Source organism: Anolis sagrei, chromosome 2, assembly GCF_037176765.1.
Source record: "Anolis sagrei isolate rAnoSag1 chromosome 2, rAnoSag1.mat, whole genome shotgun sequence".
Taxonomy (NCBI): domain Eukaryota; kingdom Metazoa; phylum Chordata; class Lepidosauria; order Squamata; family Dactyloidae; genus Anolis; species Anolis sagrei.
This window is the reverse complement of record NC_090022.1, coordinates 161,123,284-161,139,449: the sequence shown is the minus strand read 5'-3', so window position 1 is coordinate 161,139,449 and position 16,166 is coordinate 161,123,284. Positions and strand designations below refer to the sequence as shown.

The 16,166-nt window shown below is 44.2% G+C and overlaps 1 protein-coding gene across 5 annotated transcripts in view; it reads left to right on the top strand.

Moving 5' to 3' along the window:
- The window catches only part of PDE4A (phosphodiesterase 4A), a 633,870-nt gene that overhangs the window by 604,951 nt on the left and 12,753 nt on the right, over positions 1-16,166 (top strand). For all 5 annotated transcript variants that reach the window (XM_060763616.2, XM_060763615.2, XM_067464009.1 and 2 more), the window contains 4 exons: positions 840-1,018; positions 9,471-9,569; positions 10,802-10,966; positions 12,959-13,058. In XM_060763616.2, coding sequence (XP_060619599.1) covers positions 840-1,018; positions 9,471-9,569; positions 10,802-10,966; positions 12,959-13,058 — 543 coding nt within the window. The remainder of the gene's footprint in view (positions 1-839; positions 1,019-9,470; positions 9,570-10,801; positions 10,967-12,958; positions 13,059-16,166) is intronic.

Below are 16,166 nucleotides of genomic sequence, written 5' to 3'. Positions count from 1 at the left end.
TCCTCTGAAAAAAAGCCTACAGCTCCAGTTATTTGTTGATGGCCTCCTAACCAGGGCTGACCCCATTTATCTTCCAAGATCATGTGGGATCTGGAGCTTTTAGGGTATTTAGGCTCTTTTACTGGGTTATCTCATGACTTTTTCAAACTGTTCTGCATTTTCTGTGCCCCAAACTCACTACTGGTTGTTCTCCTATTCATCCCTAAGCCTACTGTTTGAAATAAAGCCACATGAAGGACAAGACTTACTTCTCCAAACTTTTCCCTCTTTATACACTTCAAAGTGACCACAACTTCCACTTATGATCCTTCCTCACCTTCTTCCCTTCTCCCAAAGGCTCATTCCAGACTCTTAATTCTGCTAGTGAAAATAAAGTGGTTTTGAGTGAGTGGGTTTTTGGGTGAGTGAGATGCACCTTTAGATGTCCTGCACTATTCAGATGATGAGGAATTACTACTTATTATGCAATGGTATAATAAAATCTTGATGTGAAAGCACCCGAAGTCTCTCTATTAAGCCAATATCTGTCCACAGCTGTTGCCATCCATTCTCAAACTACCTTGAGCCCTTTCCCCAGATGTTGTGGATTGAAAGAAGGAGTTTGAGGGTCCTTCTTACTCATTAAATGCAGCACTTCCATTCAGAAGAATGAGGCTGAACTGTTGAGTGAAGATGCAACACGCTCACAGGAGAAGACGAGGCAGGTCCTGCACTTCTGTCGTTGTCAGCCCTAGAGGTTTGCCCAGAGAGTTTCTTGCACAAGCTTCGAGGTGGTAGCACTTTCAGTCTTTCGCCCTTGTCCCCTCTCTCTCTCAGATGCAGTTTCTTTTCATCCTCAGACAAGCAGAACGATGTGGAGATCCCATCCCCAACACAGAAAGAACGGGAGAAGAAGAAGCGGCAGCAACCCATGTGCCAGATCAGCGGGGTCAAGAAACTTATGCACAGTTCCAGCCTGACCAATTCCAGCATCCCCCGCTTTGGGGTCAAAACTGACCAAGAAGATCTACTCAACAAGGTGAGGTGTGCAGCAGAGAGAAGCTGTCCACTATGGGAGCCAGCTAGGCAAAGACTGTCTTTGACTCTGAAGGCTGGGTGAGCTGGGAGTTGTGGGTTAAAATGAGGAGACCTCTGATATGACTCTTAAGAAATATAAGAGGCCATACTTTGGCTCCACATCTTGCTCAGTTCATGTTGCAGAGGAAATTTGATCTGGACAGTTTGAAGGGCTTTGTGGCATGGAGCACAGGAGCAGGCACCTCCCAGAATATATCTATATCTATTAGGCCTGGGCAGTGCATGGTTCTAAATGGTTCTAAAGTACTTACAAAACTAAAGTTCTGGTGGTGAAAATTTCAAAACTCTAACAAAACTCTCAAAATTTCATTATAAATTTGTATTTATTTATTTCGAGTACTTCTACCCCGCCCTTCTCAACCCCATTGGGGGGGGGGGGGGACTCAGAGCGGCTTACAACCGGCACAATTCGGTGCCAACAATTCAACAAGTAAAATACATAACAGCAGTAATCACAAATAGTTAAAAACAATAAATTAATACAGTAACAACTAAAAAGAAAAGCCAATCTAGTGGTTAATGTTCACCAAGTTCTAAAATCCATAAGTCCATTCAGCATTATCATAATCTTTTCCAAACTCTGGTCGTCATTACTTTGTCAGTCTGCCAGATTACCCAAAGGCCTGGTCCCATATCCATTGTTTTCAACTTCCTTCTGAAGGAGAGGAGGGATGAGGATGACCTAATTTCCACAGGGAGTGAATTCCACAGGCGAGGGACCACCACTGAGAAGGCCCTGTCCCTCGTCTCCACCAGCCTCACTTGTGATAAAGGTGGGGCCGAGAGCAGGGCCTCCCCAGAAGATCTTAAGCTCCGAGGTGGGACATAGAAGGAGATACGTTCGGACAGGTACGCTGGGCCAAAGCCGTATAGGGTTTTATAGGTCAAGACCAGCACTTTGAATTGTGCTCGGAACTGGATCGGAAATGGCAGTTCTTAATTGGTTATGTCATAAAAATAGTCAATAATGAAATAAAAATTAATTTTTAAGGTTTTGTTAGAGTTCTGAAATTTTCACCACCAGAACTTTAGTTTTGTAACTACTTTAGAACCATTTAAAACCATGGATTGCCCAGGCCTAATATCTATATATATTAGTGTTGTTGTTGTGTGTCTTCAAGTTGTTTCTAACTCCATGGTTAGCAAATCATGGGGCTATCTTGGCAAGACCTCTTTGCCTTCTTCTGAAGCTAAGAGAGTATGATTTGCCCACCCAGTGGGTTTCCATGGCCAAGTGGGGATTTGAACCTTGGTACATAGAAATACACAATAACCCCCCACCCCCTTTCACTATGGAACCAAACCATAGTTTCAGTTACCCATGTATGGGAAATGATCTCTTTAGGAATTTGCTAGGTCTTCTAGCATGGTTCTGTGTTAGGTTTCCCTTAGAAGGAGGCTCTCTCTCTAAGAATCCCTAGGTCCTCCAGCAGAACTGGGACCAGGAGTTAAGTAATTTAATGGTGTTCAGTCGTACCTGGTTTCAGGTAAGCTTTGTCTGGCTGGGAATATATCCTCCACAGATATGAGGGTCTTGCTGTATTTGTGTGTGGATGTGTTTGTCTATTTATTTATTTATTTATTCATCCATCCATCCATCCATCCGTCCATCCGTCCATCTGTCCATGTATGTATTATCTTTTCCCATACCTAAGTAGTCAAAGTGTTCATTTATATAATTTTTTAAAATTTCTTCACGATGACATGTATCCAGCTTCTGGGTTCATTTCCAGTGCTAATTGCCATCTCACCCTGGCAATTAGTAACATAGTGGTTATTCTATAACACAGGAGCCCAAGCCAGGATTCAAAGTTGCTCCCAGCTCATAGGCTGTAAACCAGTGCTTCTCAACCTTGGGTCCCCAGATGTTTTTGGCCTACAATTCCCAGAAATCCTAACAGCTGGTAAACTGGTAAAATAGTCTGGGAGTTGTAGGCCAAAAACATCTGGGGACCCAAGGTTGAGAACCACTGCTGTAAACAAAACCCAGGGATTGTTCTTCAGGGATAGCTAGAGGATCCCTTATTCATGTTTGGACTCAGTTTTGTGGGATAATGGGCCAAAAAGGGAATCTGCCACTAAGGCAACATATTCCTAACCCAGTTTTTACTGGTTGGATATCAGGTTACAATTCATCAACCCAATTAAGATCTTGCTCTGTTTGACCTGAAATGGCAAGAAGGGAGGATTGGAAACTTAATTTTTTGGCTTATGTTTCCAGAGGGGAAGAGTGTTGTATGTGTTGCTATGTTAGTCTATTGCTGCAACAACCAAGCGTTTTGTGGCACATTAAAAGGCCAATAAATGTATCATAGCACAAGCTATCATTAAATCTGATCCCACACAGTGCAATCTCATTTCACAAAATTGGGTGGACACAAGAATAGAAACACACAAAAAAGGACACATCTTGACTATTTTCATTGCCAGTGTTATCACTACTACATAAAAAAGAAAGTCGTCATGGAAGTAAAAGCAAAAGGCAGAGTTGACCTTTCATTAGACCAATAAAATATACAAAACATTGCCTGATTATCTGAATATGTAAACATAGAGGTGGGTAAAATGCCACCCAGGCAATGTGCTCCCTTAGGCCTTTTAAAAACATTCTGATTTTTAAAAGGCCAAAGACAACCTATGGAGGAAGGGAATGTACTGAAATTGCCCGAAAGGGTGCTGGGTGGCATTCTGAGATTTTTTAAAAGAAAAAGATAGAGTTGGGTTGTTGTAGGTTTTTTTGGGCTGTATGGCCATGGTCTAGAGGCATTCTCTTCTGACATTTCGCCTGCATCTGTGGCAAGCATCCTCAGAGGTAGTGAAGTCCTCACTACCTCTGAGGATGCTTGCCATAGATGCAGGCGAAACGTCAGGAGAGAATGCCTCTAGACCATAGCCATATAGCCCGAAAAAACCTACAACAACCCAGTGAATTCCGGCCATGAAAGCCTTCGACAAAAGATAGAGTTGCAATCCTCCAAGGACTGATAGGAATCCAACTTTCCAAAGTAGCTCTGTACTATTTCTATCCACAAAAGCTCATGCTAAAATAAAAGCCAGTTAATCTTAAAGGTGCTTCAGACAATCTTAAAGGTACATTCCTTTTTGTCTCTTTCCTCCAATTCTGCTTTAATGCTTTCCCAGTCATCTGAGCCATGCATTTACACATGGAACCCAGTCTACCAGGCCAGATAGTTTCTTTCTACCCTTTGTCCCTGAATTCTTGTACTATTGCGCTTGAGGAAGAGTTCCAGAGAACTCAGATGTTCATATCACCTTTACGCCACATTGATTAATTTTTAGCGGTCTAATAAAACTCACTGCCCAACTCTTTTATATTTTGTTTGTTTATGCAGAAGGACATTTCTTCTTATCTCAGCTTAGGAAAAAAAGATTCATTCAGTGGGTTGCTAGGACAAGAGGAAGGATGTGGAGCTGTAGGACCAGAAGTAAAGACAGCTTATCTAAAAGAGTTCTGTAATGACCCCCATCTGAAGCATGTGTTAAAATGTAAAAACAGTCAATATACTGGGTTGTTGTAGGTTTTTTCGGGCTGTATGGCCATGGTCTAGAGGCATTCTCTCCTGACGTTTGGCCTGCATCTATGGCAAGCATCCTCAGAGGTAATGAGGTCTGTTGGAACTAGGAAAAAGGGTTTATTTATTTATTTATTTATTTATTTATTTATTGCATTTATTGACCGCCCCTCTCAGCCCGGGGGCGACTCGGGGCGGTGAACAACAACAAAAAGAGACAGTGTACAGTGATAATGACAATACAAACCAGACAAATACAACACAACATATACTTATGCTAAAAATCCGCTTCGTCAGGTCCTGGGGTCATAGCCAAAATTCATAATCCTAGTTCATTCCTATGTCGTTTCGAGAACACTCAATTGAAGGCCTGCTCGAAGAGCCATGTCTTCAAGCCCCTTCGAAAGGCCATCAAGGAGGGCGCCTGTCTAACTTCAGCAGGGAGGGTGTTCCACAGCCGGGGGGCCACCACCGAGAAGGCCCGCTCTCTCGTCCCCGCCAGACGCGCCTGTGAGGCAGGCGGGACCGAGAGAAGGGCCTCTCCGGATGATCTCAAGGCCCTCGTGGGCTCATAGGCCGAGATGCGGTTTGCAAGGTATTTTGGGCCGGAACCGTTTAGGGCTTTGTAGGATAACACCAGCACCTTAAATTGGGCCCGGTAGCAAATCGGCAGCCAGTGGAGCTGGGACAACAGGGGCGTTGTACGCTCTCTGTGTCCTGCTCCCGTTAACAACATGGCTGCCGCGCGTTGGACTAGCTGAAGCTTCCGGGCCGTCTTCAAGGGCAGCCCCACGTAGAGAGCGTTACAGTAGTCGAGGCGGGATGTGACCAAAGCGTGTACCACCGTGGCCAAGTCAGACTTCCCAAGATACGGGCGCAGCTGGCGCACGAGCCGAAGCTGTGCAAATGCTCCCCTGGTCACCGCTGAAACCTGAGGCTCCAGGCTCAGCGATGAGTCCAGGGTCACACCCAAGCTGCGAACCTGCGCCTTCAAGGGGAGTGCGACCCCGTCCAGCGCAGGCTGTAACCCTATACCCTGTTCGGCCTTGCGACTGACCAGGAGTACCTCTGTCTTGTCTGGATTTAGTTTCAGTTTGTTCACCCTCATCCAGACCATTACAGCGGCCAGGCACCGGTTCAGGACTTCGACGGCCTCCTTAGTAGCAGGTGGGAAGGAGTGACAGAGTTGGACGTCATCTGCGTACAGGTGACACCGCACCCCGAAACTCCGGATGATCTCACCCAGCGGCTTCATGTAGATGTTAAACAGCAAGGGGGACAAGATGGAGCCCTGAGGAACGCCGCAAGTCAACGGCTGTGGCGTTGAACAGGAGTCCCCCAGTAACACCTTCTGAGTGCGACCCTCCAGAAATGACCGGAGCCACTGCAGAGCAGTGCCCCCGAGACCCATCTCTGCAAGGCGCCCCAGAAGAATACCGTGGTCGACGGTATCGAAGGCCGCTGAGAGGTCCAGGAGCACCAACAGGGACACACTCCCCCTGTCTAGCTCCCGGCGCAGATCATCCACTAAGGCGACCAAGACCGTCTCGGTACCATGTCCCGGTCTGAAGCCAGACTGTGCCGGATCCAGATAATCCGTGTCTCTCAAGAATACCTGGAGTTGTGAGGCCACCACGCTTTCCATGACTTTGCCCAAGAAGGGAAGATTGGAAACAGGCCGAAAGTTGTCCAATTTAGTGGGGTCAAGTGATGGTTTCTTCAACAGCGGCTTTATAACAGCCTGTTTTAGGCTCGCTGGAATCTTGCCTTCCCGAAGGGAGGCATTAACCACCACCGTTACCCACTCGGCCAATCCCCCTCTGGCCTCCTTTAGAAGCCAGGATGGGCAGGGGTCTAGGATGGACGTGGTGGGTCTCATTCCTCCAAGTATCTTGTCCACATCCTCGGGTTTCACAAGCTGAAAAGAATCCAACAAAATCGGACAAGCAGGTGCTTGTGTCACATCCACAGAGACTGTATCTAATGTGGCATCCAGCCCAGAGCGGATCAAAGCGACTTTGTCTGCGAAGAACCGAGCAAATGCTTCACAGCGCGCTGCCGAGTTGTCAGGGCTCCCACCTGAGATAGGGGGAGTTAAAAGACCTCTGACAACCCGGAACAACTCCGCCGGACGGTTTTTTGCAGACGCAATAGTGGCTGCAAAGAAAGTTTTCTTTGCAGCCTTTATTGCCGCGGCATATGCCCTCAAAAAGGACACAAACCGTGTTCGGTTTGACTCGTTTGGGTCCGAGCGCCACACGCTCTCTAGAACCCTCTTCCTTCGCTTCATCGCTGCCAGCTCCTCAGTAAACCAAGGGGCTGGTTTAGCTCGGTTACTTGAGAGGGGACGTTCCGGAGCGATCATGTCAATAGCCCTGGTCATCTCCCCATTCCAGAGAGCGACCAAGGCCTCGACATGATCACCTACCGCGGTGGCGGGAAACTCCCCAAGAGCCGTCAGGAATCCAGCCGGATCCATTAGCCTCCTGGGGCGGACCATCTTAATGGGTCCTCCACCCTTGCGGAGGTTAGGGGGCGCAGTGAGCCTAAATCTAATCAGGAAGTGGTCGGTCCATGGCAACGGAGAGATGGACAACTCCTCCACACCGCCACCCTGCTCCCATCCCTGGCAGAAAACCAAGTCCAATGTGTGTCCAGCACTGTGGGTGGGGCCAGTTATTTGTTGGGACAGCCCCATGGTTGCCATGGCGGACATGAAGTCCTGAGCCGCACCTGTGAGGGTTGCCTCGGCGTGGATGTTGAAGTCCCCCAGCACAAGGAGCCGTTGGGACTCCACCGCCAGGCTCGAGACCACCCCCGCTAGCTCAGGTAGGGAGACTGTAGTGCAGCGAGGTGGACGGTACACTAACAGAATCCCTATTCTGTCCCGGTCTCCCACCCTCAGGTAGACCGATTCAAAGTTTGTGGTCTGCGGGATGGGGCTCCTGGTTAGATGGATGGTCTCTCTATAGACCACTGCGACCCCACCTCCCCGTCCTCCGGCTCTTGGTTGGTGTTGCACGGAGAAACCTGGAGGACAAAGCTGGGAGAGATTTACGCCCCCCGCTTCATCCAACCAGGTCTCCGTGATGCACGCCAGGTCTGCCCGCTCCTCCAGGATTAAATCCTGGATCCAAGATGTCTTTCCGTTGACAGACCTGGCGTTCAACAACACCACCTTCAAGCCGGAGGGCCCGCTCACCTGGTTACACCAAGGTACCTTAGGAGACCTATTGGGAATGGTTAATTTGGAAAAACGGTCCGAATTAGGCCGAATTCGGGGTCTCCTTCTCCCGCATCTCCTCCTTCCCACCACGACCTCTATGGGGGCCCCTCGGCTAGTGGGACACCTCCCCCCCTCCATGCCGCAATCTACGTTTGTTATTAGATTTATTGGTTCTTGCCAGCCACCCCCCTCCCCCCCCCTCCCCCCTCCCCACCACACCCTCAATCACCGGCTCCAGGCCACCTTCTCTTCTGCCCCCTCCGCTACACCAAAGCAATAGAAACAGTACACAAAGGGGGGCAGGGGACCACATGGGTAGCAGCAATACAGAATGATAGTCGATGTTCCGACTGCTTCCACAAATCAGTTCTTAAAGTGCTTTGTTTTCAGGAGCAGACTGTTGGAGAGTATAAATGAACGTAAATTACTTAACAGCAACACACATTCAAGGCACATTAATAAGTGCTAGGTCTAAAGTGCTCTACTAGTGATATAAAGTGCGGCACAGAGGGACAGGGAAGGGGCGAAAGTGCTGGTGCAGTCTAGCAGCGGCTGGCAGGCGCCTAAGTGCTCTAATATGTTCTTATCACAATAATAGCAGATGGCAGTGATAGCTACCAGGAAAGTGCTAGTTGATGATCTATGACTAACCCCTTGTGGGGCGATAGAGATGGTTTATATATCTTTGGAATGACTAGGGTGAGACAAAGGACTCTTGTCTGCTGGAATTAGGTGTGAATGTTTCAACTGACCACCTTGATAGCTCCAGCAGAAGTAAAACTCTTATTGCAATTCCTTGTCACTGATGGGAAGGAGTTAGAAACAGCATCCTCCTCCTTGTGCCCCAGTTGGCTGCTAAACAGACCTTCTTCATTCAGTCTGGCAGGAGACATTATATGGCTACACATAAGTAGACAATGTAGAGTATTGGTATTTATCATTTTATTTTTTAAAAATCTGCATTGCTTTCCAGAAAATCTCACTTGTGTAACTAGCGTCTTCCCTTGCCTTTGAAACTCAGTATTATAAGCAACCCTCGTCAAACAGAAAATATACATGACCTGTGTTTCATGCCCCTAAATACTCACATTTATTCAGTTATTATCTTACAGAATATCTACGAAGATAATGTCCTCAGACTTCGATAATTCCTTATTTACATTCATTACAATTTTCAACAATGTTTTTAATGTGTGTTGTTTTAATCACTGAACACCAAATATGTTATTTCTCAATAATTATAACAGGCCCACGTTGCTCTTTGTGACTTTCTTAGCCATTTGTAATCATTTTAAACCATATTTTTGTTGAAGAATCTAAAATGCTATGAAATCTTTTAAAAATGAATCTCACAAGAGCCCTTTGCCAATTTAACATTATTATATTAATACCCAAATTTCTTAAGTTGTAGGTACCCCCAGTCCCTTTGGTTACATGGGTTTCCTTCAGTCCTGGCACTGGTAGGACTTTGCCTGGAATGCCAACTCAAACTCCTGTTTCAATACCGAAAAGATCATGTTGCGAGTTTGTTTTCTTCATTTAGTTTATCTTCACACCCTGGAATCACCTTCTTTCAGCTTGAATCTCATTGCCCGAAAAATGCATCAATGTTTTGTCCTTAAAATCTCTTCCAGGAACTGGACTACCTGAACAAATGGGGCCTTAACATTTTCCGAGTTGCCGAATACTCCAACAATCGGTCACTCAGCTGCATCATGTATACAATATTCCAGGTACGTGGACTCACGTTACACATCGCTGTACCTCCTGGCTTTGATAGGAGACCCTCCTGAAATATGGTATCGATTGACACAATGTTAATATATTAATTTGAAGCTTCCAGTATCCTTTCTCAGATAACTTTGGATTTATGTGTTTTAATCACTGAACACTATTTTTTCTGCATTCAGACTCTGTAACTCCAAACATCAAATAATGTATTTAATGTATTGTCGAAGGCTTTCATAGCCGAAATCACTGGGTTGTTGTAGGTTTTTTCGGGCTAGACAATGGCCATACAGCCTGAAAAGACCTACAACAACCCAATGTATTTAATGTTCAGAATTATGGAGTCTAAACATAGGGAAAAAATTAAAGCCAGATAAGCACCATAATGGCTGAGAGTTACTCTTTCATAAGATTTTTTTTTCTCTAGAAGACATAGACCACACTTCCTTTTCCTAGATGGTGTAGGGCATGTCTTCCTGGGCATTTTAGTGCTTTTAGGGATGGGAACACTGGAGGATGCGACTGTTTTCTGATCTACTGGTAGATTACACTTCCAGGTCCTCGGTGAGAAACCTGGCTGAATTGCAGGCCAGCATTCTTGGGCCGGGAAGTGGGACATCAAAACAAAACAGAGTCTGATGGAGCCTTAAAAGATGAATAATACACACCAGATTCTGAAGTTTGTTCTATATTACCAAACGGTGAGGTGTTTTAAGTCTGCTGGGAGTTTGTGTCAAAAGATAAGCATAGCTTCCCTGTGGAACTTGAATCTCATGGGCAGCCTGAGATAAACAATCGCATTTCTCTTTCTGACTAAAACTCCTGTGTGATTGTGCACTAGAATGGGCATGGATCTTTTACATAAAAATAACTAAATATGGAAAGTAATGAGGCTCCTACACTGAGAACTTTAATAAACCGTAAATGAATATGATGTCTGGGAAGGGACTCCAGCAGACAAAAGAAACCACTTGAGATCATGGAAGAGAGTGTGGCTCTCTTGCTCATCCTCTTTCGTTGAATAGTAATTACTGCTTCGAAGATCTCTGTGCCTCCGTTTTCCCAAATGAGGCTGCCATCCCTCTGATAGTGATAATGGAGAGGGAAAGGACAGTTTGTGCTAACATTTCAAGAGCCAGCTCCCCTTGATATAGCCATGCTTCTTCTTTAGCGATCTTGCATGGTAGCTTTCCCAACAAGTGCTTCTTTTCTCTTCCACCTGCCACCTCTTTCTTAGGAAAGAGACTTGCTAAAAACCTTCAAGATCCCTGTGGACACATTAGTCACGTACATCATGACGCTAGAAGACCACTACCATGCTGACGTGGCCTACCACAACAGCCTCCATGCGGCTGACGTCACACAGTCCACGCACGTCCTCCTGTCTACACCGGCCTTGGATGTAAGTCTTTGCCCTTGCTATGTTTCTTCATGAGGTGGTGGAGGAGGAATGGCAGAGGGAACAGACCTAACTTCCCATCCACCCCTCTGCGGGAATGGTTCCCCCAGCCCTTGTGGACATTCAGCTGCCAAATTGCAGTTTTGGCCTGGGACTAGATCTAGGGCAGAGACAGCCTAGCGCTCTCCAAGGGGACTATCAAATTACTGTTGATGTGATTTCCTGAATTTTATTGACTTGAGACCTTCCACCGCCAAGATGGGGAAAGGAGGCTCTTGCCTACATCAACCCTCCTTCAATACTACTTTGAACATGACCTTAAGGCAGTGGTTCTCAACCTGTGAGTCCCCAGATGTTTTGGCCCTGAACTCCCAGAAATCCAGACAGCTCATAAACTGACTGGGATTTCTGGGAGTTGTAGGCCAAAACACCTAGGGACCTATAGATTGAGAACCACTACCTTAAGTAAACATGTAAAACCAGCTGCTGGTCCATGATTGTAATCCCATCATTTCTCCTCTCCTATATGATTTTGTTAAAATATTTGCCTCCTGAGAAGCCAGTGAACTTCTAAATCTAGTGTATTTTCTACCTTGCCATTAGCTTAATGGCAATACTGTGATGTATATTTTGGGTTTTGTTGGCTTTTTGGACTGCAACTCCCAAGTGGCAGGCATGTGGGCTGGAGGATTCTAGGATTTATAGTCCAGAACAGTAATTTTTGCAAGCTTGGGAAATCTCTCCACGATATTTGCTGGGGCTATAAATCAAAGTGTGGCCTTAGCAGACCTGGCTGTTGAATCCATGCTCAGGCCTAAATGCTGTTTCATTCCTTTCTTCCATTTTCACCCTGCTTTTTCTTTAGGTGGTTTCAGAGAGTATATCTTAATTTTTAACCACTGTGACCACCTTCTAGGGACCACAGCAGTGGAGTGCTGGCTGCTTCCCTTTTAGGCTCTTCCGTGGAGCCTTCTGTGGAGCCTGGCCTCTTTTATATATATGTATGTATGTATAATATGAGACCCCTTCGGGGTGAGAAGGGCGGCATATAAATATACGGCATTTATATGCCGCTCTTCTCACCCCAAAGGGGTCTCAGAGCGGCTTACAATATATATTTTCAGACAATATATTATATTATTAGCATAGTCTTCAGTATTCAATATCAGTATTATATATTACTATATTGCACCATACCATTATATTGTAATATTATTAGTAATATTACATGTAATGTAAATATATAATTATAATATTGTATTATTATTACTAGTATTATATTGTATTACATTATAGTATTATAGTATTATATTATAGTATAGTATTATATAGTATATTGTATATACATATAATATTATATTATTAGTAATATAATACTATAATATAATACAGAGGAGGAGGGGCCTTCCAATTGATGATATAGGCAGAAGACAAGATGGAAATGTAACAATGACAATACTATCTTGAGAGAGGTTAGAGCAAGGACCTATGATTTCTTTTGCTCCCACCCAAGAAATGGTGAGGCATGCAGGGAGTTGTAATCCAAACCAGAATACTACCAGGTTGTAGAGTTGGGCTAGAGCAGATGGACCTTTCTCGTTTTCTTTTTGCCCCATTATCATCATTGCTATTTTCATTTCCAAACCCGTGTCCTATTTACTGTGCCTGTCCAACTTGAGGGTGGGAAAAGGATTAATCTGAACGAGAATGTCTTTGTTAAAGAGAATGGGAATGAGAGGCAAACTGATCTCTTTGTAGCCCCCAAAAATTGTATATTTCTTCTTGTGAGGGTTGTGTGTGCTTCTTAGGGAAATCTCTGGCCTGCAGTGGTTCACCAGTCAGAGCAGCAAAAGAGAGACGCAGAGGTTCTGGTCTTAGGAGTTCCTTGTCAACATATATCCCTTTTACAAGGGACCTCTCTAACCTTCCCTGAAGCCCCATTATACCTGGCTCCAAACATGTAACAGGCTCCTTCATGCCCTTATGCCTTTTCAGGCTGTCTTCACTGACCTGGAGATCTTAGCTGCAATATTTGCTGCTGCCATTCATGATGTGGACCATCCTGGCGTGTCTAACCAGTTCCTGATCAACACTAGTAAGTGGCTCGTTGAAACTGGGGGAAAGGACCATGAGTGTGTTATGTTGAGGTATGCACATCTTGTCAGACAAGGAAGAAAAGGGATTTTCATGCCAACCAAATTTCTCTCATGCTTTGTGGTGCAACCTCCCCAACTGGTATCATCTAGATGCACTGGCTTACAAATCCCATTATTTCTAGGCATTATTGATTCTTCTTGGAGGTCACAGAAGTTGTATGGCAACATACCTGAAGGGTCTGTAATACACTCACCCTACAATATGGCCTTAAACATTTGATTTTGCTATTCTTTCCATGTTCCTTGCTGTATTGCTTGGGGCTGATGGGAGTTCTGGCTCAAACACACACACATGCCTCCTCTCTCCAACATATATACACACTAGAATGACTACATCCGGGTTGTTTTGCTACAGACAAGTTGTTGTCACTAAGATTCTGTGACCATCTGAGGGCTGGGGTTCTAAACTATTCGAGAATAGAAACTGGGTCAAGATGTAGTCCTGGTTGCAGCCTATTCCAAACGGTGTGAATAAGATGTTGTTCATCCCTTCTTGTAACTGTAGATATTATTACAGCTCTTTCTCTCTGAAAAGGTGATTGAGGTTGTCTTGTGTTGTGGTCTAAACCACATCCTCTGTAGTGGGAAGAAGATGAAGTGTGTGTGGTTCCCTGTGAGGTAAAAAGCTACCATTAGACCCCTTATGTTGGTGGAGATGGGCCATCACCATTGGGATAATGACAATAATAATAATAATAATAATAATAATAATAATAATAATAATACATCACACAGTCCTAGACACTTGGGAAGTGTTCGACTTGTGATTTTTTAATACGAAATCCAGCATATAGATCTCGTTTGCTGTGACATACTGTGCTTTATGTCAGAACAAAATAATAATAATAATAATAATAATAATAATAATAATAATAATAGTACTTTATTTATATTCCACTCTGTCTCCCCAAAGGGACTCAGGGTGGATTCCAAACATGAAAGGAAACATTCAGTGCCCAATTACAACAACAATACATCCATGCTAACAAAATTTATACAACCCAACATATAAATATGAGTTATAACTTAACAAACTAAAATTAAATAAAAAGCACAGCCTGTTATAACAGACATAAGACAAATGGGATTGTTCTTCTAGCAAACAAGGTATTTGATACTTTTCACTAGGGTTTTTGTGCCTCTCTGAGGCTGGATCTATACTGCTCTATATGCAAGGATCTGATCCCAGATTATCTGCTTCGAACTGGATTATATGAGGCTACACTGCCATATAATCCAGTTCAAAACAGATAATGCGGATTTTAGATGGCAGTGTAGATGGGGCCTGAGAAAACAGAACCCTATTGGAGAAGAAGGTAAGACTGACACCAACATCTCCAGGACCGTGATCTAGAACAGGCTTGACATCTACAAATATGCTTAAAAAGATGTGTAACATACCTCCGAACTTACTCTCCTAAAGCTCAAGGCAGCTTATGTTGTAACCCGCCTCGAGGAGAGGCAGGCAAGAAATAAAACTAGCATCATTATCATCACAACAGAGTGGCTTTATATGAACCAAAAACAAACTGCATACAGAATGTCAATTTCCAACTCTTTAATTATAACAACCCAATATGAAGTGCTCATAGCCACATAGCAGCCCACAAATAAACATCCACCTTCCCTAACCTTCAGAAATACACAAATTACTCAGATGCTTTAAATCAAAGAAGGAGATGTGTGAAGAAGCTCTATTACAGTATTGGGGCAGCCACTGAGTAGGCCTCTCTCCACTCAAGTAAATGCTCTTCCTGAATCTATATAAATAAAAATGTAATGTTCATTTGTGGGATTAATAACTCAAAAACCACTGGATGAATTGACACCAAATTTGGACACAATACACCTGTCTGGCCAACGAGTGACGGTCACTCATAAAAACACTGAAAAGCACAGCAGAAGAGACTTAAAAATTATAAATAAATAAATAAAAATACATTGCAACACGTGTGCAAAACCATATATATATATATATATATATATATATACACACACACACATACATACACACACACGCAAACACACATATATACACAAATATATACACACATACACAAACACATATACATAGTCTGGGCCACAGCAACGCGTGGCGGGGGTAGGTAGTTTGTAATAAGCAGTGAATGTATCTGGTGAGGAAAAGCATTTTCCTGGATCCTTGTTTTGCATATAGTACATGCATAGCCTCTTTTTTGGGCCTGACCAGACTAGCTTTAATCGGTTTTCGACAGGTGGCTATCATGCTCTTTAGACATTCTTGTCTCTTGAGGCTGGGGACAAACAGACCCACTGGAGTCCCTGGTAACCATTAGTTGTGTGTCTAACTCAAAAGAGGCATTAACACGTTGAAAAGGATTCAGAGAAATGCTACCAGGATGGCAAAGACAAGACAAAGTACAGAAGTGTCATGAACCCCCTCCCCCCCTTTCCATGCTCTACTAAACCAGTTGCCTCTACAAAGTCTGGATCTATTCTGCCCTATATTCCAGGATCCCGGATTGCTTTGAACTGGATTATATGAGTCCACACTGCCAGATAATCTGGGATAAGAAAATAATCTGGGATCAGATCCTGGGATATAGGCCAGTGTAGATCCAGCCTTAGACATATCTATGATGTGGCACTAAAGAGGAATTTGCTTGTCAGATTAAAATGCTGATAGTACTTCTCCTATAAACTTAATTGTGTCACTTGACCAAAACAGTGTTATTGTGCATCTTGATAAGAATAACAGCGAGAAAGTAATGCATGTCATGACACTTAAATACAACCCACCACCCGATATTGTAGTGTGTAAGCAGATAGCTTTTTTATTATTATGTGCCTTAAAGTCTTATCAGCTTATGACGACACTTCTGGTGAACCTATCACTGGGTTTTCTCTTCAAGGCTCGTTTGGAGGGGGTTGCCTTTGCCTTACTCTGAGGCTGAGAGTATGTGCTTTGCCCAAGGTCATCCAATTGATTTCTGGGGCAAAGCCTCTAGAGATTTAAAGCGTGGTTTGCAGAGCTGCCCAGTAATTCAACCACTACACCATTCTGTCTA